The following is a 26,952-nucleotide window of genomic DNA, read 5'->3' as shown; positions in this document are numbered from 1 at the left end:
CTTGGCATAGTTAAATAATGAGAGTTCAGTACATGGAAGTGACAGACCATGAACCTCAAACACTGTTGTCTCTTCAATCAAAAGAAAATCCAGGAGACCCAAAACAGAGCTGGATAACAGTCCCCTAACAGTCTTGTCCCACACACTCCCCTAAAAGCCCCCCCCACCCAAAGCCCATCATAATAAGACAATCAGCATGTTTTATTTCACAGCAAAATAACAGGGTGGTAAATATATATAAATATATATATTTGGCCACAGATTCCACCATCATTAAGAACATGATGGAAAGCTGTTATGTCCAGCTATGACATTTACCCTCTAGCTTACACACACACACACACACACACACACACACACACACACACACACACGACAGAACCAACAAAATGAACTGTAACGATAGGTGAGTGGTATATCAATTTATTATATTATTATTATGGCATTTAAACAAAATGGTGACCCCTCAGACAAAGCAACATCATGTACAGCACTAAAGAATTGAATAGCATCTCTTTAAGTAGTCCATTTCCAGTTTCTTCAGTAGTTACCAGTTTTCCAAATTCTTGGTTAAGGAATGTGGTTGGTCACAATGGAATATGATGGAGGAAGGGGGGGGTCCTATTTTGATCTTTTAATGGCTTTAAAAAAAAAAAAAAAAAAGTATTACCTTTTTTTTGGTCACATTTATTCCAAATCAGACAAAGTAACCAAGGAAAATTACATTCAACAAATCTCCGTTTGCAGTTTCTTGATCATCATCAGTAGCAATTGTGGCCCGGTTTTGTTGATCACATACCGCAGTCCGTCAACACCTTCAGACGTGTCTGTACAGCACAAATCCGGTTTCTCAAGTACCAACAAACGCTCACAACAGAAGAAGTTCGTTCTCTTGTAATCCCATTAGCACAGCATTTCCAGAACCTGGCTTTTATGTGTGGTATGTTTTTGATAAGCTTTGTGACTAGAGGACTTGAGGTTTGGATTGATCTGTGCAAACTCAGCACTCTGGGGTAATGAGGAGTGCTTTTTGGTCCCCCAGTGTGTTCCTCAGAAGCAGCCACACAAACATACACACATCTGTAACACTCACATACTGAAGGGTCCTCTAAAATCAGACGCCTGAAACTCAACCCAGCCAAGTCTGCATGTGTTGTATGGATTGTACAGCAACAGTTTGTGTCTGAGAGAAAATACCTGGTCATCGTCTGTCCACATAGTCCAGTGTAAGAGTCCAGTGGTCATCTTCCCTGTCTTACCTTCCACAGTACACACATTGGAGAATACAGTAGACATCGCCACAGTGATCGCAGATCAATGGTTCATTCTAGATTCAATTGTATAACTCGTATGGAAGCTATTGGTCAATGGACTGGCTATTCTAAAATACAGCAGGCTATATTCTATAGCATGGCAAAATAAAGCAAATTGCATTACAGTAATAGACATTATTACCAGTCCAGTGTGCAGTTCAGCCTTTTTTTGGCTCAAAGTAAACTCAGATTCTCAGTTCAAGCCAAGAGAAAAGTTTCATCATTCGAGCAGGTAAACTGGCACCATGGTGCCAAGGAAAGCCTTGCCGGTCCAGTTATAGAATGTAGTTGATCCAAATGTGGGTGAATATACAATCCAGTCCCGGAAAAGTCATCGAAAAAAAAAGTAAGGAGGGAATATCCAGAAAGGAGTGAATTCCAATCAAGACAAGCAATCTGCGAACACACTGATTTTTGTCCAATCAAAAAAAAAAAGGACTTTTTTTTCATTTAAGTCAAAGAAAGGGTCACTCCTCCTTCCCCAGAATCAGCTGGGCTTGTTTTAAACAGAACCTTTGTATCTACATGTTAACAAGTGTGGAGTGTTTTTCAGCAGTCATCCTTTCAAAAAGCCTCATTAGTCTTCGTCGGCGATTGGTTCTTTGTTGTTGGCCAGCTGGTCGGTTGCTGGGGGTGTTGCTTACCTGCTGAACATGGTCTCATACTCCAGTAGAATGAGCTCAACGATTTGGTTCTGGTACACCATGTGTACCGCCATGTTCAATGTCTCAATCTCCGGACGCAAAAGAGTTGGGCCGAACACGATTGCGACGCTCTGCGTGGTCATCCTGTTCTTCTCACTATGGTCTATCACTCTACACACAAACACACACATACATACATACATATATATATATTATTTCATACACCATCACTGCTCAGAACTTCACTATCAGCATTTCCAATAATCTTAGATCACTTCAGACAATTTTTATCTTTTAAAGTTCATTCTGAAAGCTCATTTTAGTAGTCATTTGTAACAGGGATGAACAATGAATTTGGGAATCATACCGGATAAGACTGATAAAATACACCACAAAAAATGATCAGCACTTGACAGGTGTTTAGATTTGATTGATAATTTAAACAAATACTGAATGATTTATTTAATAACCTACAGAAAAGCAGAATGTTTAGCAGATACTGGACTAAAATGCACCAAAATATCAGAATTTGATTCATTTTATTTAATTTACCTCTACAAACAAATGCTATATTCTTCCATAAAACTGATTTCGGTCAATATAGTTAAAGTTTGTATGATTTAGATTAAAAATATATTAAACTCATATTTATGACATATGAGTACATATTTTTTTGTTGATTATCTCCTTAGAATCACTGGTTGTTCCCGTGTGTTTTGTGTTTCCTTTGTTTTTTCTGCATTGCTTTGCATGTAGTTACTGATCAGTAATCCTTAGCGTGTAATTAAATAAGTCATAGAGCATAAGGGGTTAATAACTTCTTGTTGTTCCAAAAACCCTTTGGTTTTGATAGCTACACTGTTAAAGTTACCATTTTTATTTGTGTGATGTTGCGTAGCAGCCAAAACATTTTGACCACTAATGGATGAAGAATACTGCTGATTGTCTGGATGCATAAACAATGATCAGGCATGAACCCTGTATGACTTTGACAAGGGACTAAAAGTCCTGGCCAGATGTCGACACATCTCCTAAACGACCAAGCAACAGAGGTGAGTAACTACCTTGAAGCAATATAAAAAGACCATCTGAGTCCTGCTTCCCTTTACATCACATGGACAGACCTCTAACTGTGGGGTGCGCTGAAACAAGTCTGCAGCAGCTTCTTCTCACAACTTACAGAACTTACAGGATCTGCTGTAACAACAGCAGTGCCAGATACCACAGAACGGCATTATAGATTGAGCCGTTTTAGTGGCATGTAGAGTCATCAGGCAGGGGAACATGATGTTTTGGCTCAGTGGAGTATTTGTGTGAACACGTGCTTGTATAGATTGTACATACAGTGTGTACAACTTCCACACATATGTGTCTGCATTAGCTAGATGTGTGTATGTATGTTTCTCAAAGAATTCCCTCACTTCCTCAGGTGTTTAAAGAGCGCCTGCATGGTGTCATGATTGGGTCGAGGCAGCTGCTTCACTTTATCTTTCACAGCCTGCACTTTCTGCTTGTAGTCCGGGTTTTCTAGACAAACGTGTAGACACAAAGAATTCAGTCATGTAGGCAGTTCAGTGAGTCTCTTATTCCACATGACACAATCTACACACTGTTAGATACTCACTGATGGCACTGACGAAGTCATTGAAAAGTGCATAGGTGAAGAGTGGTTCTGGAAGCTCCCGGAAAAACATTTTCAGCGCTCCAGTGGTTACATGGATGTCCTCCCATTTACTATCCTCCAAGTTTATCTTCTCATCTGAGAGAGATATAGAGTCAGTCTAACGTATCTTCTTACTGGAGCAGTTTTGTATTAAATGCTTTACTTCAGAGCCCCCACAGAGCCGCTGTCAACTGGGATAAAACTCATGAAATCTTACAGAATATTCAGTGAAAATGTGGTCATGTTCATCTCAATACTAATCAAAACGAAATGTGTTTACTTTAACAATGCTTCCTGTTATAGATTACTGATTACCTGTTTAAAATGTGAATTGAAATGTAATCCAAAGGATTGCTATATTAATTAAACGTAATCTGATTACCCTCTGTTTCCTTGGGAATTACTTGTCTATTCACAACCTCATATTTAAACGAAAACTCAATGTATTTAGTCACATGAAACGGTCCAGTGTTTTTACACCAAATACCAATCACGTCCAATTGAAATGTACACATTGTCAGGCCCTCGTTATTGCGTCCTCCTCACGTGCCGCCGCCCAAATAATACTTCCGCCTCACTTCCTGGTTGTTTGAGTTCATTCCGGTTGATTTCTGTTCACTCATTGTTCATGTGTTGCACCTGGGACTGGGAGCATTTAAGGAGCTTCAAGACGGCAACACATTGCTGTGAACTGAATCTCCAGGAATCTCCTTGACGCTCCGTGATTCCTCGCGCGGTGTCGGCGTGTTCAGGTTGACGAGAGTTCCGTTCATTGTCTGGAGGATTCACAGTTTGATTCTAGAGGCAATGCGAGGCACGTTCTCTTCCTGCTCAGGTTCCAAGGCGACCCAGTTCTAGGCAGTTCTCTGATTACTCAGGTTAGGTTGGCCTTGCTTTCTAGTCAGGCAGCTGGTTCCCCAGCTACCCCTGTTTAAATACAGAGCGCGGCCTCAGTTCATTATTGCCCCCCATTGCCCAAGCGAGGCTTGTGGCTTTCTGTTTAGTCCCTTCTTTTGTTCACCCCCCTCGTTATTCTCTTGTTCAGCTCCCTGCTCCTCCCAGTCCCAGGTTTTTGTTCTCCATCTTGTTCTCCACATTGTGGTTCTGTTCACTGTTTTGCCCTCGTTTGCTGCACCTCACTTTTGTATTCCTTTGTTTTGTATTTGATCTTAGTTAATAAAGTATCTTGCTTTGATTCCATCTCTGCGAGTGTTCATCCCTTCTTGTCTGGCCGTACACGCCATGACACCCAAGAAGTCTCTGTCTACTAATACTACTTCTGGAATCAGTTTGTACCTCCAAAATAAAACTTTATAGAAAAAGAAAAAAAAATCTTAACTGTGAAAAGTTCCACCACGTGATTTGGTATGTATACAGTTATATAGGTAATGTGTAAAAATAAGTGCTGTCAAAAATAAAGCATAATGACTCTCCTTTTAACCTGTTCTTCAATGGTCAGGACCCCACAGGACCACCACGAAGCAGGTAATATCAGGGTGTTGGGTCATTCTTAGAACTGCAGTGAAACTGGACACAGTGACACAGTGGTTAAAAACTCAGCTCTGCTGTGTCTGACCCACTTGTACCAGCGAGACACAACACATTGTCAGTGTCACCACAGTGCTGAGAATGACCCACCACCCAAATAATACCTGCTCTGTGGTGGTCCTGAGGGTTCCTGACCATTGAAGAACAGGTCCTGAAGAACAGGTTAGAAGGAGGCTAACATAGTATGCAGAGAAACAGATGGACTACAGCCTGTTATTTCAGAACTACAGAGTGCTCCTATATGGTACGTGGAGCAGACAGAATGGTCCGAGTTCATTCCAAACCAGAGGTGGTCATAGAATCTGTATATATAAAGTCTCTTCATTACTAAAAGAAATGCTGTGTGTTATAGGCATGTGTAGGAAGAAATTACCATGATTAACAGCAAATCTTAGCTTTTGTATGACAGCAAGATTTCCACTGACTCTATACAGACCGTCCAAATTCAGACCTACATGGAGAAGGGAAGAGAGAAAAGGGGAGGGAGAGAGAGAGAGAATGAGGAAAAAGTAATGGTATTAAAAAAAAATATTCTGGTTTCTGACATTACAGATTTTAAACACTCTCTACATAAATTTCACCTGAACTGTGATTAGAAGTCTTAAAACTAGACAAAAAAGCAAAAAAAACTACATTTTTACATTCATTTGTTGAGCAAAAATATATCACAATAAATATCTGTCAGAATAAAGATGTTAAGCAATAAAATCACGATTGGATATAGACACAGCTAAATAGCTAGCTGACATTAGCCTATATAAGACCTTGCTATCTTACTAGCCGGCATTATCCTTGTTCATCAATTTTTTGACTTTGTACTGTACCGTTATTCTCCACGTGGTCAATACACATCTTGACAAACTGAGGGACAGTAGTGTTTTCCCTCTGACAGAGACTGATCAAATTGCAGCCAAACACCTGATCTACACACAGAAAAGAGCAGTGTGAATAAACAGCCTTATTTCAGCACCCTTCATAATCCATCAAAAAGCGCTTTATATGAATGAGTATGTTTGTAGTACCTTTAATGTAACCCTTATCTCTGACAGCCTGCAGAGTGGGTCTACGGATGAGAAATTTCTTCAGCTTGGTCTTAGTTTTCTTCTGTTCTGTCGAGTCCATGCTGGTGGAGTTCTTCATAGCTACAGAATCATGGGAAATTATGTTTATTTAAAGTGTGATGGAGAGATGTGGGGGAAATAAATAAATGCAAGGAATACATCCCCCCCTCCCCCTCACTAAATCCCTGCCACTCTATGGCACTCGCCTTCTTAGCCTTAAGCAACTACAGTTCTCTAAAAGCACATCTACATTTGTACGGCAGTTTTGTACATAGTACACTGAACTCTCTGAGGCCCTATTTAAACAGATCAATATAAACACATATATTTCTTTAAAACGTAGATTTTTCTCTGCGTTTTGGCCTCCAGGGTGGAGGTATTTGAGCACACTGTTTTCAGTGTTGAAACGCCAAACAGCTTTTTAAAAGCACTGACATCATGCAGTTAACTTGTTCATGGTTGTTGCCAATTAACAATGAAGTTCACTTTTTGATTACACTGGAAAAGAACGTCTTGTGCTCAGATTTGGAAATGGAAAAACTCCACTCCTCTTTCTGTTCAACAGTGTGTGGGTGATTCAGAGATAGCAACATCACCATGGCAACATAAAAAAACTATGGTAGATTTTTATTTTCGTGTGGATCGATCTTTGCCTTTTTGAAGCTGTGGTCTAGGTACTACTCTCACCTCTGAGTTTTTTGGAATCTCTGTGCTCTTTCTCTTTGTCATGTTTCTCTGCTCCAGGAGACTCTGGCATGTCCTCTTCAATAGCCTCATCAGACTCCCAGGCCTGAAAAAACCCCACCAAAAAAAACAAAAACACAATTATAAACATAAAAGTGCATGCACCCACACCCAAGAAAGTACCGTGTGCATGTGTGCATGCACTGGGCACCCTATTAAACCACTATACTAATACAGGGTAAGGCCTCATTTTGCTTCTTTAGGAGCACTTTTCATGCTGCAAATGTTTCGTTCTACCACATCCCAAAGCTGCTCTACTGAATTCAGATCTGGTGACTGGGAAGGCCACTGTAAAACGCTTAACTCATCATCATGTTTGTGGAACCTCTTTGAGATGAGGTCAACTGTGGTCATGAAGTGATGCACATGGTCAGCAAAAATACTCAAACAGGCTGTGGCATTTGAGTGATGGTTGATTTAAATTAAGTGGCCCAAAAAGTTTGCCAAAAAAAAAAGTCCCCACACCACCTCCTTACACCACCCTCCTCCACCAGCATGGACTGTTGACACAAGGCAGGTTGGGCCAACAGATTCAACACGTTTTGACCCTACCATCTGTGTGCATCAGCAGAAATCGAGATTCATCAGACCAGGCCACGTTTTTCCAGTCTGTCCAGTTTTGGTGAGCCTGTGCCCACTGCAGCCCACCTCAGCTTTCTGTTCTTAGCTGAAAGGCGTGGAACTCTATGTGCTCTTGTAGTCCATTATCCTTAGGGTTGATGTGTTGTGCATTCTGGGATGCTTTTCTGCTCACCACAATTGCACAGAGTGGTTATCTGAATTACTGAATTACTTGTTGATCTCTCACCAACAGGTCATTTCTGTCTTTAAATCCTCCAAACAAACTGTCTGACTCCAACAATCATACCACACTCAAAATCATTGAGATCACATCAGTCGCCATTCTGATGGTTGATGTAAACATTACCTGAAGCTGCAGGCCTGTATTTTCATGTTTGTTTTTCCACTGCACCACTGCCACATGATTGACTAATTAGGAAATTGCAGTGTCCAGATGCTCCCAACAAAGTGCTTGATGAGCTTATGTACTGTAAACACTATGCTACCCACCATATTATCTACTATGCTTATCATTTAAAAGAACAGAGGTTTCCACTACTGCATCAATGCACCCAAGCCAAAAAATGCCATAATCTTAAACTTTTTACATCACTGAATAAAAAAAAATAGCTCCATATTGTCTACATACAGTATATCATGCAGCGAAAATACATAAACATGTCTGTATGCAACTGTTCTTACATGTGTGTTTATGGCTTCCATCAGTGCTTTGAACCACTCATTGATGGTAGTTTCGCTGTCTGATTGGATGAGGAGCTCCGTTCCTTGTCGGGTCTTCACCTAACAAAGAAGCACACGAGATAAATCATCTCAAAAAAGAAACTAAGAAGAAATTGGGGTTAGAAATAACAGCTAACAGCTCAAAGTAATTAAGCGAGCAAGTCATTTATTCAGCTTACAGTCATTCATCTGGTCAACAACAGTTACCTCTAGAACATGCTTCTTGCTGGATTTGTCCTTAGATGCTCGCTCTACAGATGCTCCTTTCAGATCAACACTGAATTCTGGCTTTGACTGGTGGCTCCCAAACTAGAAAAAAAATGGAAACGGACGGACACAGAAGCGGACATACACACAGACAGAGGCACCACATGAATTAGACAAATACAAATCAGAGTCACAGCAGAAGCACACACACCTGCTCATAGTAAGGTAACAGTGGAGTCTGTTGTGGGATGTCCTTGGACAAGACATATTTATTGCCATTGTCAGGCTTTTTATCCTAGTCTTGGTCACTGGTCTCTTAACTGGCATCCAGTGACGCTGACTCCAGCAACATAGAACCAAATTGCCACATTTGTGTTTTTAGAGACAAATGTGAGATATTTTTAAATAAAGCACGTGACCCTGGTTTTAGCTTTCCTCCACTGGCTCCCAGTTTATGTATTTAATGACCTTAATGGAACTGCACCCTCCTATCTCTCAGAGTTTCTAAAACCTCATTCCTCTTCTATGTCCCTAAGGTCTACAGATCAGTTGCTCTTGGCCGTCTTGTGCTAAAGTTAACCTAGCTTATGCAGTTGCAGTGCCAAGACTCTAAATACAGCATACCACTGAACATTAGGTCTGCCCCCTATGTTTCAGTTTTTAGAATAAGACTATAAACTTACTTTTACTGGTAAAGACAAAATTATTGGGACACCTACACGTTACACCTACTCACAAGCTTTTATGACATCCCATTTTAAAACCATAGGCATCAATATTAAGTTGATTCCTCTTTGCAGCTCTAACAGCAGGTTTGGCTCTGCGGTTATTAAGTCAGCAGTGTTCAGCACTCAGTGATCCTCTCTGTAGCTTCATGGCGGAGTTGCTGTGATTCCTAAATGCCTCCGCTTTGTTGCGAATTTGTTGCAACAGTGGCATCCTATTCCAGGACCACGCTGGAATCCAGTGAGCTCTTTAGAATCCCCATTATTTTACTAATGTGTGTAAAGACAGACTGCATGGCTAGGTGCTTGATTTTATGGGACTGAATGAAACAACTGAATTTAATGATTAAGGTGTGCGACCCAATACTTTAGTCCATATAATGGACTTTGTGTATTGGTGAAAATGGTGTTTTACATGTTTACATGTTTGTTTATATGATCATGTGTGTAGAGCCCTTTGGTTATAAATATGCTATTTAAATAAATCACTTATTATCTGAAATACATTTTTGAGGAAGAATTTCACATTTTGTTACCATGTTAGTGTCTATTCATTGCACTGACAAAAATGTAAGACATAAATCATAAGTGCAGACTTGTTAGTATGTAAACTGAATTGATAATTAACTAATTATATAACTATGTAATTACTTATGTGGTTATGAAATTTTAGTTAAGCAGTTCAGCAAAATTAAATACAAAACTCTATAGAGCTGTTCATTTGTAGGGGTGGAGCTCACTTGGTTTTGGTCTCTGCCCCCTTTAGGCTCAGTCTCGACTGCTCATAGTTCGGACTTGTCTTGAAAAGTGGTCTTGGTCATGGTGAATCATGGTGAATCATGGTAAGATTTCAAGATCTAACTTAATCGCCAAGTTAATACACACCCAGCTGGTGGCTGTGCCCTGGTTCTTGGCAAATATAAGAGAGGATCCCTGTAGAACCGTCAAGGATGAGGTCCAGTTCTTTCTGTAAGTGAGACACAAAGTAAGGCATATAAGCAATTGCATTATGATCATTAATGATCTTTAAGTTGATCTTTCCATCTATTCCAAAACCTCAGTGTTGGATTACTCCAAGCTTACCGAACTTTCTTGCCATGTTCAGTGATCTTGGTCACGTTCAGGGGTCCACATTTCTCAGCGCTTGGCTAAAGAGAACGAAGAGAAAAAAAGTAAATGAGGGTAAGGAAAGGGGTGGAATTTTTTTATTGAGAGCAGGAGATAGACTGTAATAAGCACCAGGCAGGAAAAACAGGCTGAAAAGGGAGAGTTTAAAGTAGGTATGGGGACCCGAGGGGCAGAGTCCAGCAACATTTATTGTCCCATTCTAGAAAATACAGCAGGTCATATCTACACATACATCCGACAGACAGAGGGGTATAAAGTCCTGCAGCTCTGGGCTGTGGAGCAGTGGAGCGGACATCTCTAGAGTGCTGGAGCTCTAACCAATAATGCTGGGATAAGTCTGAGTGGCGTTTTTGATCTATGACTAATCATCCATTATCAGTACCTGGCCTCACTAATGCACTCACTAAACTCTGTTATAACCCTGTTAATACCCTTGATTTCAATGTCAACATCAAGGGTGATGGTCAGTAGGAAAGTCCATGATACAACATCATGATTATGATGCCACATTCATTCATGTGCTTCTCGGTGGGACCTGAGCCTATCCAGAATCATCTGGAGCAAGACCAGAATACCCCATGGACAGGGTGCCAGTCTATCAAAGGGCACCACATACACCCCCAGGCGCAATCTAGCATAGGCAATTGCATTTTTGGGAGGTTGGAGGACACCGGAGTACCTGGAGGAAACCCACATGGACACGGCAAGGAGGACTAATCCCACAACCCCAAGAAGCTGGGCAGCACACACACTACCCGCTGTGCCACAGTGACTGCCATTAAAGCCACAATATAGGTGTATGTACAGCAGTACAACGTACAGCAGTATACTGTGATGTACTACCTATTCTGACTACAAATTATGTCTGTGAAAGAAGATTTCCGCTGATTTTGCTTTACTTGGATGCTCCATTGTAGAAGCCTGGTAGATGTTCAGCTAACATTCAACTGAATATGTATTAAATGCAACTGAGCTCCAAGTTGAATGTAAATGACTGTCTACTGAATGTTACCCTGCACCTAACTCTAACCTTACCCTAAAATCTAGGGCTGGGCGATATGGTAAAAACACTATATCACGATGTGTAAAGACATTTTTCACCATATACAATATTTATCACAATACATGTGATAACATGTGACTAAATACATCAGTACTGACAGATTCCTAAAAACTACTGTTCAGATACTCTCCTGTATTGAATACAGTGATTTTCATTCAACATCTGCTGCTCTTTATCTAATTAAACCAGTTTAATTACACTGTTGGCAATGAAACGTGCAGTTGATCAGTGTATATTAAGCACTAATGATATCCTCGATATGCTTAGAAAAACATATTGTGCATCACTATGACACAATTTATCATGATACGATAAAATATTGTCATATTGCCCAGCCATACTCTAACCCTAAAAGGGTAAGGTTAAGGTAAGGGTTAGGGTCAGGTTACATTCAACATGATTCTATTTCAGCCTTACTACATCAATACAGTATTGTGGTACACCATATATTCCCCCTAATCTACAAGTGTAAACCTGGCTGCCTTATGAAACAACAGCATACAGAATGACAGGTATATAGTTTATTACACACCACCATAACCTGTGTGCTCCTTCTTCAGAATATATATTTTTAGTAAATACTGAAAGAAGAAATACAGGTTGATTAGCTTAGCAGAGGAAAGGCAGAAGGAATGGAAGGAGGATGAGGAAAATAAAGAGAAACAATGGGAGATAATCATGCGATACTAACGGAATGGGGGTGTTTGGGAGAGGAAGGGTCAGAGCAGTCAGAATCTGGAGTGCCAGGTTTTGGTGGCTCCTGGTAAGGAGAACAGCGATCACAAGATCAATGAATACACACATCTAATGATAATCTAACTACTATCTACAAAGCTGTTAGCACACTGCTGTTCAGGCATACTCTGTTAATTGTACTCCTGTTCAGTTCTCATTCAGGACTACTACTCACTGGAGTTCTGTCAACATATAAATACAGCTCTCTGCAAAAGTTTGGGCACCCTGGACATAATGCACATTTTGTTGATTTCTGAGTGAAAAGAAGTAAACAAGAACCTTGCTCCCTACCAAGTCTGTACAGCTGTAATGCAGCCTTCAGTTTCTTGACAGACATGCTGCATTTACACCTGGCTTCAACATACGTCCTGGGTGATCCGATCATAATGTGGCCAGCACAACGTGCAAGTGTGAAAGGCGTCTTCAACCACATTTGGAGGTGGTCAGGGATGCATAGGATCACATTATGCTTGTTGTGTGAACACCAAAGCACCTTGACAGAAAAGCACCGCCCTCATCTGTCTTCACAGCCAGGAAAAATGTAATAACTGCAAGACCACACCGTCCACCGAAATAGCTGAGAATACTACAATAACAAACGAACTAATGGATAAAGGTGATACTCATGCCAGGTGCACAAGCGAAACTAGGTACACCTCCTTCCCATCTTCAGTGAAAATGATGTGAGGAATCCAATCACACACGGTCACAGGAGATGCGTTTATAATGCCAGGTGTGAACGGCTATGAGATTTGGCAACCATTTGTGATCAGATCGCCCGAGACGCATGTTGATGCCAGGTGTGAACAGGGACACTGGGTCACATTTGCTTGTAGAATTTGCTGATATTCAGTAGAATCCATGCATGTTTCCTATGAGAGCAGCAGCACAACCCCAAAACATAACAGATCCACCCCCATGCTTCACAGCTGGCTACTAAATTAAGATTCTCAGTCAGCTGCTTACAGGAGCCCAAAGTCGTTGAGTGTTCTTTTATGTTTTCTTTTTTTTTTTATGTAGTTCTATAAACTACATAATCGATAATATTTTTTAATCCTTCTCTTTTTACAAGTACTTATAAAGTAACCGTGCTTTAACATTTGCAGACAAAAATATTTTAATTATTTTGCTACAGGCTATGTTTTTTTGTTGTTTGTTTACAACAAAAATCTAAAAAAAAAAATAAATTAAAAAAAAAAAGTTATGTAATTCTTTTTTTTTTTTAGATTTGTCTTACACATTCTTACAAACTAACCGCTGTATAATTTTTGCAGCAATGTTTAAACAAATATTTCTCTGCAGATATTTTTTTTGCAGAGGTTGTGTGGTTTTTACACTTAAATACAATTAAAATTTAAAAATATTTTTTTTTACAATAAAATTTTTTACAATGAATTTATTTCACAATAAAATATAGTTTTTTTTTGCCCAGGGGTGCTCAAAAGTTTGCATTCAATTGCAATAACAAATAACTACTTACTATGAACAAAATACACACTACATTATAATACATCACATTTATCTTAAATAAGCACAGACATAGAAAAGATGCATGTTAATGGATTACTGTAATCAAAATGTATAATCAGTAAGTGCATAATTAGTCTAATATACAAAAGCAACATGTAACTAATGCCACAAGATGAAATCTAATCAACTTTAAGACACACTCTGTGTTTCAAAAGCACTCTTAATGCAAGCTTAATTTCAAAATCAGTTTTCCTCAAGGGCAATTTTATGTAAATGCTTCAAGCCCTCAGATTGGGGGGCTCCATCCTGGTCCTGGTGACTCTGAAAATGTCAGATCAAACACACCTGGCTCTGATATTTATTCGCCTCTGTATTAGATTAGATTTGGGGGTAAACTCTGCAGTGTGACAGAATCAGGACCAGGACTACATGCCCCAGCTTCAGAGAAACTTTCCTTACCTCTTCTTAAAACAACTGTATGGATATTTGCGACTTTACTCATTCATAATAAGGCAGTTACTATATGAACATCTTATCACATTTGAAAGAGGCATCTTATCCTCAACATTTGCTTCACAGTAAATAAACATTCATGGTTTGTATTTTATTCTGATATCACAGAGTGTATCTTTAAAGTTGGACAACAGTGTGTCAATCAGGAAAGAAACGATCAATCAATCAATCAATCAATTAGATTAATACTTTTTTTTTTTTACATGAAAAGTTCTCATGCATTGTTTAGAAAAGGACAATACATACGAATGGAGCAAACAGCAAAAATATTCTATCATGATAACTAGTGGTGTAACGGATCACGGTACACACGTAACCGCAGCTTAATCGTCAAGGTTTAACCATAACAGTGTGGAATACGGTTTTATTGCTGCCGAGTGTAAAAAGGACTGTCAAAATAAAAAGTACTAAAACAAACAGACCATGTTTAAATAAAAGTCGCCAACACCGAAAAACAAACCATGTCAAATAATCACTAATGCAAACGAAGCAGCAACACAAAATAATTTAAAACTTATGGTTAAAATCACTGTTGCACATTTGTCTCCCTTTTTGCTGATGCAAAACTTACCTTAATTGAGATTTACATTGTTTTAATTGCGATGCAATTAATTGAAAGTACTGTGATCCGTTACATTAATTATGATAACTAAAGATATTTTATATGTATCATAATATTGCGACACATGTATAATATTATGACAAAATGCACTAGACACCATAATACAAAAATAAATAAATAAATAAATTTAATATATAACCTCTATAATTTGCAAAACTACATCCACGCACAAAGGACTAATTATACTCTTTGAAATAAAACATGCAGTCAGTCTGACCATATAGACCACAACAGATCTAAAAAAATAAAGAAAAATCTATTTACTACAATAACAACATTTCCCAAAAATATCGCAATATCAATAGTATACTGCCCTCCTCTGCTTACACCTACCCTAGAGTGAAAATAAACAAGAAAAGGTATGATTGTATGAACGAAAAATAAATAAACAAAAACATTTACAGACTCAGATTTGATTTAAGAGTGAATGCAATAAAGAAAAGATCATGTTCGAGGGATGTGAGACCACTACAAAGTCAACAAGCAAAGTCATGAGCTGTCAGAACAAGTATCTTCAGTTTCTGCATTTGGAATGCATAGTGATTAGTCAGAGAGATTGAGAGCTGTGATTGCTGTGGGATTTGATTAGCTGCTATAGGACGGGGGACACTGACTTGTGGCCTATAGGGATGAGAGCGGATGGAGACTTTGCTGCGCAGGGAGAAGATTCGCCGTTTTTTGATGGACGTCTGTTTTAAATTCGGTCAAACATAAGCAAACGTGTACACTGCATTAGAACTACATTCAGCGTTAGAACAGTTCATTAGAAGACAGCTAAAGCTTCAGGCTTTCTAAGAGTAGGTCATTCCATGTGATCACTCACTGATATAAATGCAGATTTGAAAGCTACAAATCTCTGAACTTTTGTGAAAGAGTTATTTGTAGAGAGAAGAAGTAAACAAAAAAGATCAAATCCCAGCTAATGTACTGGTTCGGAAATGCTCTGTGATCTTACATGGAATGACCCAAGCATGAATACTCTGGTTCTCTAGTACATATTAGGTCACTACGATGGTATACGCATACATACTGTATGTGCCTTGTCATTGTGAGGTTTGGGCCGAGAGATCTGCAGGAAGAAGGTGAAGTGATTGATGAATGAGATAAGAGAAATGTTCATTGTTGAAGGCCTCCAACAGCATAGTAGGCAAACAGGTACGTACAGTACTGTACAGAGGTTTTCGGCACCTAAGCACATAGGTTAAATGTCTTTACCTCAGCGATAAGAGTTTTTGCTTGTAAAAACACCAGATCACATTAGAATAGATGTAAGTAAACACATACAGTAAAAACAAACAAGAATTTCCCATTTTTAGGAAAGCAGTTGAGATCTTGTGAGCTAGTTTGAAAAACAAAGCCCCCCCAACCCAGCCAACGCAGCGTGGATTTGTTCAGTTCCATCACCTGATTTAACATCATTAAGCACTGATTTACCAAACCAAGTGTTAGATTATAGCTCTAAATAATACTAGACTCCCATGAGGAGAGCTTTGGAGACGTTTTAATGAACACAGCGATGGAAAACCATTACTATTAGTATTAATGCTATCTTTATTTATTCTAATATCAGTGTTTTACTGAGTAAATAAACATTAACTAGATAAGGATAAAGATAAGGAGCTTTTTATTTCTAACAGGTGCCTAAAATGTTTGCACAGTACATTGTATATTGTACAAGTTTGCATTAGCTAACTAACAGGAAAATTGGTAGCCATGTTTTGATTATTTAGCCCATGGGGTGCACACCTCCAGTCCTGGATGGCCGGTCTCCAGCAAAGTTTGGTAGCTGCCCTCCTCAAACGCTCAAACCACTTTGTCTGGTAAATAGCTAACGAGTTGAATCAGGTGTGCTTGAGTAAGGCAAGTATAAAACGTTGCTCGAGATCGTCACTCTAGGACTGGAGTTATGCACCCTTGATTTAGTCATTAGTAAGAGTCCAGCATGTTTACTGGAGCTTTTCCAGCTGCATGGCTAAAACTGCATTTACGTTTTATGGTTACGATGATTAAAGGTATTAACAGCAAGAACCCCATTTTCCTAGACTGTCATTCTGTTTCCCATTAAAACACTCCTCAATAGACCCATTAGTCAAACGCGATCTCTTATCTGCCGGTACTTCCATTCACTAAATCTGCTCTATGTCCTCATTCTAATCACTGAAGGTGTAATTGAATGAGCATATGCAGTAGTTTGTACCTTGTCATTAGCCTCCAAAACACACGTGCTACGCCTCCATTCGGTCAGCACTATAGGGGCTGGCTGTCTCCGATCCAGACTGCGCGTTTTAGGCGTATCTACACTCTTTGGCATCAAGGCAGTTGGAGTCAACTAAAACAGCGTAGGGCAGAAAGAGAACATGAACATACACGGCCACGTATTTTTAAACAGCCATGCTAATTCTTAAAAGATCAATTCTACTTTGTGCTTGTGCTGTCAATTCTTTTTGACTAAAATCGTGTCAAAAGTAATCATGCCACTGATCTATCACAGCCGAGAACTGCACCTAACGATTACTTTTTAAATGAATTGAACAATTATTTATTTTTGATAAATCGATTATTAAAACAGCTCATTTAGTGACCATTCTTAATGGATTTTAGGTGTGTGCTTGATTAAAATAATGTAATAATAATAATGTATAAAATAATGAGGAAAATTAATATTTCTCATATTTCTTTTTTATAGTATTCTCTTAAAAACATATAATATGCACTTCAGGGCATTATTATGCCACAAAACAAACCTCAGTGTTAGTAGGTAACCACAGTTTTATATCATGGGAACCCTTTATCTGAAATTGAGTATCAATATTTTTACTTAAATACTAGACTGCAAATTTTTATAACTTGGAATGATTTCATCACTGGGGTAACACGTAGTTAAGTTAATCACTGAAAATGTATTTTTGTATGAATGCAGTGCAAGGAAAATAATAAAAAGGATTGACAAAAAGGCTGTAGAAGCAGGCAGTAATGTTAGTTTAAGGTTAAGTAAGCTATTCTCTTACTCTCAACACAACCATCAAAGTAAAAAGAAAAAGAAAAAACAACAAATGATAGATAACACACGGTATAGTGTTAAGTTACCCATTACAGCAGCGGTGTAGAAGTTACTTTTAACATTAGGTCACTACATTGTTAGACCTCAGTCCAAAACTGTCCAATACTTCTACGCTTTACTTATAGCTTATAAGCCGCAGCTTGCTCTCCGGAGAAATGCATGTTTTCAGCAAGTGCGTCAGCTTTGCAACGCATCAAGGTAAGTTATGCAAATCGACTTATTTCTGTAATCGATTGCGTTGGCGAGTCACCCCAGCCCTAGTACAGACCACTTGTATTTTTTCACTTGTATGTTCCTACTGACACGGCTGCATTTATTAGATATGCCACCAAATATTAGTGTTTGCTAACAGCAGAAGTAAATAAAAGATTTAATTTGATAATGATGACATGTAGCCACATGTAGGCTATCGCTAGCATTATAAGGAGTAAACAGTAGAGTTAAAAGTAGAGTAAACCAATTATTTCAATTTGCAGAATAAGAATACATGGATGTTTCTGGGGTTTCTTTTACAAAAGAGAGATATGCATTTCTTCTTGCAGTAAAAAGGGGTGTGTTTTGGGTAATGTTTCAATTAAAACAGCTAGTATAAAATTCTTAGTATTTGGTCAGAAATAAAAGATACACATTCACTCTGCTTCAATTCAGTTTCAGGCTAACACAAAACATTGCTGGTACACACTTACCTGTGTTCTAAGATTCACCTTTGGAAGTTCCCACTCAGATCTGGAGCCGTCTGCACTGTAGTAATACGCGCGGCCCTGCTCATCCATGTGCTTAATCCACTACACACACACACACACACACACACACACACACACACACACACACACACACACACACACACACACACACACACAAAATCAATGGTCTGCCAAGCACATTACAGCATTATAGCTATAGCACACATATATCCTCATGACTAGAACTGTATCCAGCTCATGGACACATTTTGACAAATTTGGTCAGATATTACACCATTTTTACAATATCCATAAGTCTGTGTTTCTCAACTATGGTCCTTGAGGCACCCTGCCCCACACATTTTAGTGCTTTCCCTGCTTCCAACACACCCACTTCAACTAATCAGCTCATGAACAAGCCCATTCAGAGTAGCAGAGGGTGTGTCAAAACAGGGAATTCACTAAAACGTGCAGGACAGAATGCCTCCAGGACCAGGGTTGAGAAACACTGCTATAAATAACCTCGGAGTAATTTTTGAGTTATTATATATACTTAGCGCTGGTTGATATCGTTAAGGCATTACCAACAGATAAAAAAGAAATAATTTGATGGGTAAATATAAATTAAAAAAAAAATTTCCATAAGGATAATAAGCTAACCGGACAAAAAATTGTCACCTTGCATGTTTAAGGTGGTAGTAACTTCAGGCTCTTGCAGATGGCGTTGCAAAAGGATGATCGGGCTATAATGCAATGGGGTTCACAGACTGAGAAGAGGTGTTGAAGTAAGTAGCTGAAATCGCAGGTGTATCGAAGTGTACAGTCATACGGGTCTACCAGCAGTGGCAAAAATCTCAGTCTACAGGAAATTCTCGTCATTCTTGAGCAGAAGTGAGCAAAGGCCTCTTGTAGCATGCAGTTCCCTGTGGAGTGTTCTTGGTGCTGAAGGACCTGCGTTGACTTCTAAAAGCAGTTCTTACCTGAAAGTGAAGCAATTTTCATCAACAAGCTGCATAACCTGCCGGTAGCCCCTTTTCGTCAGTTTCGTCTTTCGGACCCAACTGAGAAGAATTTCCTGCAGACTGGGATTTTTGCCACTGCTGGTAGACCCAACTGACCAGGCAGACATTTACTGGACAGTGTATTACTTCTCCTCAATCAATGAATCCCGCCGCACACGTGCAGTGCAATCGGCAAGAGCCTGAAGATACTACCACTTTAAACACGCAAGGTGACTATTTTCTATCATTCTGGGAGCTTATATATGTAAGGTCCTCTCTGATCACATTAAGAGAAGCAGAACTGAAAAACATTCAATTAAAATAGGCTATGGCAGGTTAGTATAGAGCAGCAGCAAAGCAAAATCTTAAATATTACTCTGAAACAGGTATTTGAAACATATCAGAGTCATATATCAAATAATTTTATTAACACTGTCCAACACTTAAGAATAAAGAATTTATTTCAGCCACTGGTGTGATATATCAGAGAGAAGAGTATGTCCCAATGGTACAAAAGCTAAACTGTTTGTTTCTTGCAAATACATACATCACCCAATGATCATTTAGCATGTAATTTTATTGCTCAATGAAAAACATCCACAATATTAGAGCATGTGAGTGTGTGCATGCCTCTGCCCTCATTTACATTAGCTATTACACTGTATCTCCTAGTAGTACACTATATTTATTAAATGTTTCTAGACACCCCTTTGACCAAACACGTTTAGTTACCTTAGGTTGCACTCACTGCTGACATAGATGTGCAAATGCACACATACAGCTTGTCTAGTCCCTGTAGAGAAGCACTGCCAATAGAATAGAACACCCAGAGAATTTAACCTATTGGGCTAGATGTGGGTCTAAGGCTCTGAGCAGTGGAGCAGTGGAACTGTGTTCTTTGAAATGATAGTGCTCCATCCAATACCTTTAAGATGAGGTGGGATGGTGATCATCCAACATCCTGACCTTACTAATGCTCTTGTGGCTGAATGCAATCAAATCTTAACAACAATGTTCTAAAATCTAGTAAAAAGCCTTCCCTAGACAGTAGAGACAGTTACCCCCCCCCCCCCAAAAAAACAGGATACACTTCTTTTAATACTCTTGATTTCATAAGAAACAATAAATGTGCAGGGGTCCCAATACTTTTGTCCATATAGTGTATATTAGTATAGCCACACACAAAGAGCATGTGAGTTTTATGTGCGAGACTCTACAGTGGGGTCTAAAGGTCTAATAATTATTATAATAAATATATTAAATCTGGAAATATACAACAGAACATTTTAGATTTTTAAGAGAAAAGAAAAAGCAAAATTATGAGAAGCAAAAAAAGGGCCATCATTAAAATGTAAGCAAATTTACGACACTGATCAGGTTAAGGCCTTTGTTTATAAAAGTCAGTTTTAGTTCTTTTAAAGAATTTTCCATTAATGTAACATGTAAAAATGTATAAATGAACGAGTAGGGAAAAATACTGTCAGAATTACTAAGTAATTAATATTTCTTTTCTATTAATTTATTTAAACATTGTAACTTAAAAACCAAACACATTTTTATCTGGACCTTTGGAGCCCACTGCATATATATTTGTTTGGGAATAAACAAATATTTTATTTGTTAGTGTTAGTGTATCTGCATCTGTGAGTGTATACCTTCTCATTAGTATAGTCACACACATACAGTGTATGTCCATATTCATCAAGCTCCTCTGACCAGCCTCTAGGGGGCGAGCCATACTGGCTATCGGATTGGCTACTCAGATAGTTCTCCTCCGACGACAAAACCTTCACCCAGGCAATCACAGACCGGCAGGAAGAACAAGGAAGAAAGAAGGGGAGGAAAAAAGAAAGGATGAAGGAAATGGGGGGGTACAGGAGGAGGAAGTCATTAAAATGAAATGATCTGTTCCATCACCAACAGCAACGTATTAGTGTACAACAGCCAAACTAGTAGACTACAGCCAACCTGATGAACATGCATACTCTACGACAAGATTCAGAGAAAGAGTAAGCTTGAGACCCGATGTGATTTAAGATCAGTATGCTATCCCATCATGCATTTCACTGAGCGACCATTTAGGAGGCTGAGAGACCCTAGAAACTGTGTGTGGTGGGCATTTATGGGCATGTGTGAGTGTTTATGAAGCCCAGAACTGTGTTGGACCCCAGGGGGTAAAGAAGAGGTCTAGGTAATAGTGAGATACAAAGTATGTAGTAATTATTTACTTTAAAGTATTTACTTACTTAAATAATTACATACGTTTAAAGTTATTAAAACTTTTTAAAATAAAGCAGAACGGATTTCTTGGGGGCATTTAAGATTTAAGGCAGGGCTACGCATCATACTGTAAGCAGCCAGCAGAGGTGCTAGACCTGTGGTTGCTTCACTTTTGAGAGATATTGCACTGTCCATGCTTTTCTACAGTCATTGGTCTAAACAAAAAAGCACTTTAATCTCAGAGTAGTAGGTAGTTATATAGAGTAAACAGGCAATACAGAGACACTTAATAATCATATTTGGTACAGTCTGACCTACTAAATTTGAATCTGGGCTGTAAAATAAAAAAATATATATGATTCTTACTATAGCTTTACTTGGTCTTTTCCATTTTTGATTCATGTCGCTGTTTTAAAATCTGGCATTACTGTGAAATTTAGTGCTAGTATGTTTGTGCTTACCACCCTGTTACTCCAAATAATTATCCAATGATAAAAAATTTGGTGTTGGTTGGTGTGATTCCCAGTCTGGGTGACTAGGCTGCACTACACCAATAAGAGTCCTTGGGCAAGACTCCTAACGCTACATTGGCCCACCTCTGTAATACGAGTAACCTTATAAGTCGCTCTGGATCAGAGCGTCTGTCAAATACCATAAATGTAATGTTAATATTTTATCAAAAGCTAGCACCAATTTTTGTGTAATTAATGTTTTACATTGTTTGGACCACTTCCTTGGTTAATCACTGAAATAAGTGGTAGACTAGGTACCAGGTGTGAAATAGGAAATAAAAATTAATTAGTCTAAATATGGATATTTATCAGCACCAATTCTGTAAACAGTTCATCTGGTCACACTTGAGCATTAAGTAAAGTAAATAATTTTTTTTTCTATAATTATACCAAATTATGAAGGTTCGAGATTCTCATTCATTACTAATGTATTTGACTGTGGTTCTATATATTACATATATATTATATACATTAAATAATGCATTTTTGATCCAACTCTGACCTACCACACTTGATTTAGCTCATTACTGCCTTCAGAAATCCCTGATTGGTTGAATGGTGTGTGTTAGATTCAGGCTGGAGCTGATTCATGTAGGAAGGTAGGGTAGGCGATCACTGCTATATACACTACCTCAGCCTCTGTGCTTGTGTTGTCATGTCTTTCCTTGGTGATGCAGTCACGCGCCCGCGGGGGTTTCCATGCCCTCTCCTGGGTGGCACGGTTGTAGTAGAAGGGTCGGCCATTTGGATCTTTGTGTGTCTCCCAGTCTCCATGTGTGCTCAGCGGAGAGGACGAGGGCAGCGGGGGCTGAGATGAATGAGAGATCTTCAAGTCCTGCAGGTTAGTGTAGACAGGTGAGTCAGGTCTCCCCTGACCCCAGAGACAAGGAGCCCCCACACACAGACACAGACACACAGACAAAATCTTAAACTCGGCACCATTTGAATCAACAAGAATGCATTTCACCAAAAACAATTAGAGGTGTAGCAGTAACTGCATTAGTACTGAACTAACAGAGTATGGACATCATGGTTTGGAGTATATACGCATACAAAGAATACACAGTATGTGGAAGCTTCCACAGAGTGGATGAAGACTGATGAAGTTAATGTGGTTTAATGTGCTACCACTATGACCCAGGTGTCGCAATTTTGAACCCTGAGCTGTGTCGGCTTCATCAGCAGCCAGCAAGCACAAATTGGCCATGTTCTCTCCAGGTCCCCTCATCACTCACAGGCGTCTGTTAGCTGGTTCGGATGTATCGCATGCATCAGAGGAGACGTGTTAAGTCCTTATCTATATCTATATCTATATATCTATATTAATGTTTATTAATTGTTATTAAGGTAAGATGTTCAATTAACCAAATAAATTGATTTGAGGTCATATTGCCCAGCACTAGCTTAACACACAGGCTGTCCCGACTACCTCTGGGGGATTATACGACACTAACGAGAACAAACTATAACCTGGGTTAGTGCTGTGCATTTGGGAGTTTCTGTATCTTTTCCCCCCCATTGTACCAAACTCTCACCAAACCGTGAGGTCCAACCCACGGAATCGTTACTTTTGTGTACTGTTACACCCCTAAAAGAAAAGAGAAAAAAAACAGGAAATGGAAAAAGAGAAGTTTTATACACAAGAGGTCAAAAGAGAACTTAAATGATTTTGAAAACCCTTAGTGGGCATGGGTGTGCCACTCCTAACGGCAGCGTGAGAAAGTGTGTGGTGCGTTTGTGCACGTGTGCGCGTGTGCGCGTGTGTGTGTGTGTGTGTGTGTGTGTGTAGTATTGAGTACAAGCAGTTTGAACGGTAATTGCACAACCTCACCGCAAGGATATTCAAGTTCCTAAAATTCAGTCACTTCCGTACAAAAACTCACTCTTACACAGATGCACAAATCAGATAAACAGTGTGAAACCACAGCGTTTCCGACTTACTTTCTCTCTGACTTTCTTTTACTTTTAACTTCTGATTGAGTTCCCAATATCGCAACTAAGCTTCAGAGAGCGCATTACCTTCAAATTTAAAATAACGTTGCTAATATTTATTCTTCAGAATGAACAGAAATGCCAGTTAAATGGCAGTTTTGCAGCAACTTTAAGAAGAAAGGCCTAGTTTGAAAGATATTAACTGTAAAAAACTAAAAAGGCAGAATTTTAGAAGTTTATCTGACAACATAAGCCAAGAGCAGTGGAGCTCTCAATGAGAAATGGTATCCATTGATTTCATATTTTGCACAGTTAAGAGTTATCCGACACACAAAATCACATGAATATACTGGAACCTTAATAGCAAAGGTTTGCATATACAATAGTAAATCCCTATTTTTTTTTATTAAAAACATAATACAAATAAAAGAGATTCCCGACCAGATTCTGTGTTTTAGAGACGCGAGTTTCTCTTAATTTCCTTAAGCAACATCAAGTCATTTAAGGTCACATAAGGTTTTTAGGCAGACAAACACACATCCGCACACGTATACACACACAGAGTACCTGCGCCGTGGTGTTGTAGGTGAAAACTTCATCATCTTCAGAATGAGGAGACAGGGACAAGCTGAGTCTAAAATGCCTCCACATTGCTCTAGCGTGAGGGACAATGTGTTTGTTCCTGCACTGACAGAAAAGGGCTCGTCTTACTGCTTAATCTACTTCCCCATCAAACGTGTGCGGTTGTGTGCATCAGGGTGAGCGCGTGTGTGTGTAAGAGTGTGTGTAAGAGATAAAGACAGTGTGGAAGAAAACATCTCTGTGTACTACGGACACATCGCCCTCTTGTGTTTAGAACAGAGGTGGGAACGATAATCAGCTCTAAGATGCAATGTCATACCTGAACAGACAAAAGTATTGGGACATCTACACATTACGCCTGCAGGGGCTTTCATGACATCCCATTCTAAATCCATAGGTATTAATATGGAGTTAGTGTAGAGTAACTCTCACATTGCACTCTTCTGGGAAGCCGTTCTACAACATTTGAGGTAAGGCTGTGGGAAGTTTGTGACGTTGGACATAAAGGTTCATCCCAAAGATGTTGGATGAGGCTGAGGTCAGGGCTCTGTGCGGGCCGATCAGATTCTTCTTCAAACTGTTTCTACAAAGTTGAAAGTGTCTTGGAATGCTGAAGATTTCCCTTCACTGGAACCAAGGGGCCTATAAGCCAATCCCTAAAAAACAACCCCATCTCCACGATACTAGCAGCCATTTTGCAATGGTGGGGTAAACCTAATAGGGGGCCCTAAACAAACGTCCCAAGCAATTATTTTCTTTCTATGAGTAAGAGATGCGTTTTCCGTTCTAAAGCTCTAAAAGAACCTTCAAGTGACGTAAAAGGTTATTTTAATTAAATTTTTCCCGGACTGCCATTGGCTACATAGAATTATTAATGGCGTTTCAACAATGGGGAGTCTGGGACCAAAATACCTGCTCTTTATGTTGAAAACGGTTCACTGGCATAAAATGACCCCTATCATCTTTCATGTGCCATGTTATGTGACCCTGTCTGGTAAAGGACTCAAGCCTTGTCCTTACAGTCTTAAGATGTAGACCACATATTTACTAGTGTTGTAGATGTGAAGGGCCCGGGACCTCATGAACACTGCTTCAGATTAACGCTTGTGATAGAGTTTACTTAAAATCTGCTTTAAAAAAAAAAGAAAGAAATCATAGTATTGCAATATCGCTACATACTGAACTGTAACCTCTGGATGGTGATACATATTGTAAGGTTTTCAAGTTTCAAGTTTCAGGTTTATTTGTCATTTGCATAACATGTCAGGACATTTATGCATTGAAATGCTTGTGGTGAGGCTCAGGTTGATACTCTACAGGAAGACAAAACTATATACATACTAAAAATATTAAAATAAAGTTATATGAACAAATTATATTAAATAAATACAAAATACACACAAAATATACATCTGTAGAAATTCTCTGATAAGGTTTTTACAACACAGAACTATTAAAGGCCTCACTGTGAGGCACTGTCGTGTTTTTGTAGTTCTGAAAGTGAGCAAAACCATCCTCTAGCACATCCACACGTACATACGTTCTCAATGCTGTTATGTCTTTCGTTATGCAGAATCGACTAACAGGGTCTCTGTGGGCTACTGATTAGCTGTATGGTTTAAAGGTTACCATTGTGTAAAACAGCACAGGGTGATTACGTTTCCCCTGACTTGCTGAGCGTGGTTGTGACTGTGATTGTGTGCTTGTGTTTCTGCTAAAGGTTAAGGGAACAGTACACAGCTCATTGTGTAAAGGTCTACATCATCAGTGCAAGAGAGAAACAAAAGGCTTCATGACATCATCCAAACAGCCTTTTCCTTTTTGTGCCCAAAACATCGGAGCTGGGATTTGGGCTGTACATTATATTGTTTTAGCATCACCATCGTAATGTACGCATGCGCAACAGTCACACTCCAGGACGTGCAAAGTCATTTAAGGCCAATTTAATTAAATGTACGATTTGGCATTTTTCATGCCCCACCTACCAGAGGTACCAGCCAAACTATATTACCAATGTTCCAGCTAGGGCAATGACATTGAAATGGGCAGTGCTTCATTACTGCTGAAGGCACATCTAGCTCCTTTAGCATTCACAGTGGTTATGTGCTCATGTGTTATGTGCTCATATGCAGCCCTGACATCCTCTAAAGATGGTTGGACACTACAACTTGTTTCCCCCCATAAACAGCCTGCTTTCTCTTATCCAATCACTGTAGAAAACAT

General features: G+C 39.2%; 1 protein-coding gene across 11 annotated transcripts in view; it reads right to left on the bottom strand.

Moving 5' to 3' along the window:
* Window positions 1-407: 407 nt before the first annotated feature.
* arhgap12a (Rho GTPase activating protein 12a) overlaps window positions 408-26,952 on the bottom strand; it is a 51,439-nt gene continuing 24,894 nt past the window's right edge. The window contains exons 3-20 of one of the 11 annotated variants that reach the window (XM_072668376.1): window positions 22,847-23,086; window positions 21,139-21,270; window positions 18,486-18,584; window positions 16,936-17,067; window positions 15,769-15,807; window positions 15,353-15,427; window positions 12,090-12,158; window positions 10,291-10,355; window positions 10,093-10,174; window positions 8,483-8,584; window positions 8,237-8,335; window positions 6,917-7,019; window positions 6,191-6,310; window positions 5,993-6,091; window positions 5,542-5,619; window positions 3,582-3,716; window positions 3,379-3,484; window positions 408-2,128 (exon numbers count right to left, since the gene is read on the bottom strand). In XM_072668376.1, the coding sequence (XP_072524477.1) occupies window positions 1,954-2,128; window positions 3,379-3,484; window positions 3,582-3,716; window positions 5,542-5,619; window positions 5,993-6,091; window positions 6,191-6,310; window positions 6,917-7,019; window positions 8,237-8,335; window positions 8,483-8,584; window positions 10,093-10,174; window positions 10,291-10,355; window positions 12,090-12,158; window positions 15,353-15,427; window positions 15,769-15,807; window positions 16,936-17,067; window positions 18,486-18,584; window positions 21,139-21,270; window positions 22,847-23,086 (1,950 nt within the window). In that variant the 3' untranslated portion in view covers window positions 408-1,953. The remainder of the gene's footprint in view (window positions 2,129-3,378; window positions 3,485-3,581; window positions 3,717-5,541; window positions 5,620-5,992; window positions 6,092-6,190; window positions 6,311-6,916; window positions 7,020-8,236; window positions 8,336-8,482; window positions 8,585-10,092; window positions 10,175-10,290; window positions 10,356-12,089; window positions 12,159-15,352; window positions 15,428-15,768; window positions 15,808-16,935; window positions 17,068-18,485; window positions 18,585-21,138; window positions 21,271-22,846; window positions 23,087-26,952) is intronic. The other 10 variants (XM_072668377.1, XM_072668379.1, XM_072668383.1 and 7 more) reach the window with 10 other exon arrangements.

The sequence above is a fragment of the Salminus brasiliensis genome, chromosome 23, assembly GCF_030463535.1.
Source record: "Salminus brasiliensis chromosome 23, fSalBra1.hap2, whole genome shotgun sequence".
NCBI lineage: Eukaryota > Metazoa > Chordata > Actinopteri > Characiformes > Bryconidae > Salminus > Salminus brasiliensis.
This window is presented reverse-complemented; position numbering and strand designations above follow the sequence as displayed.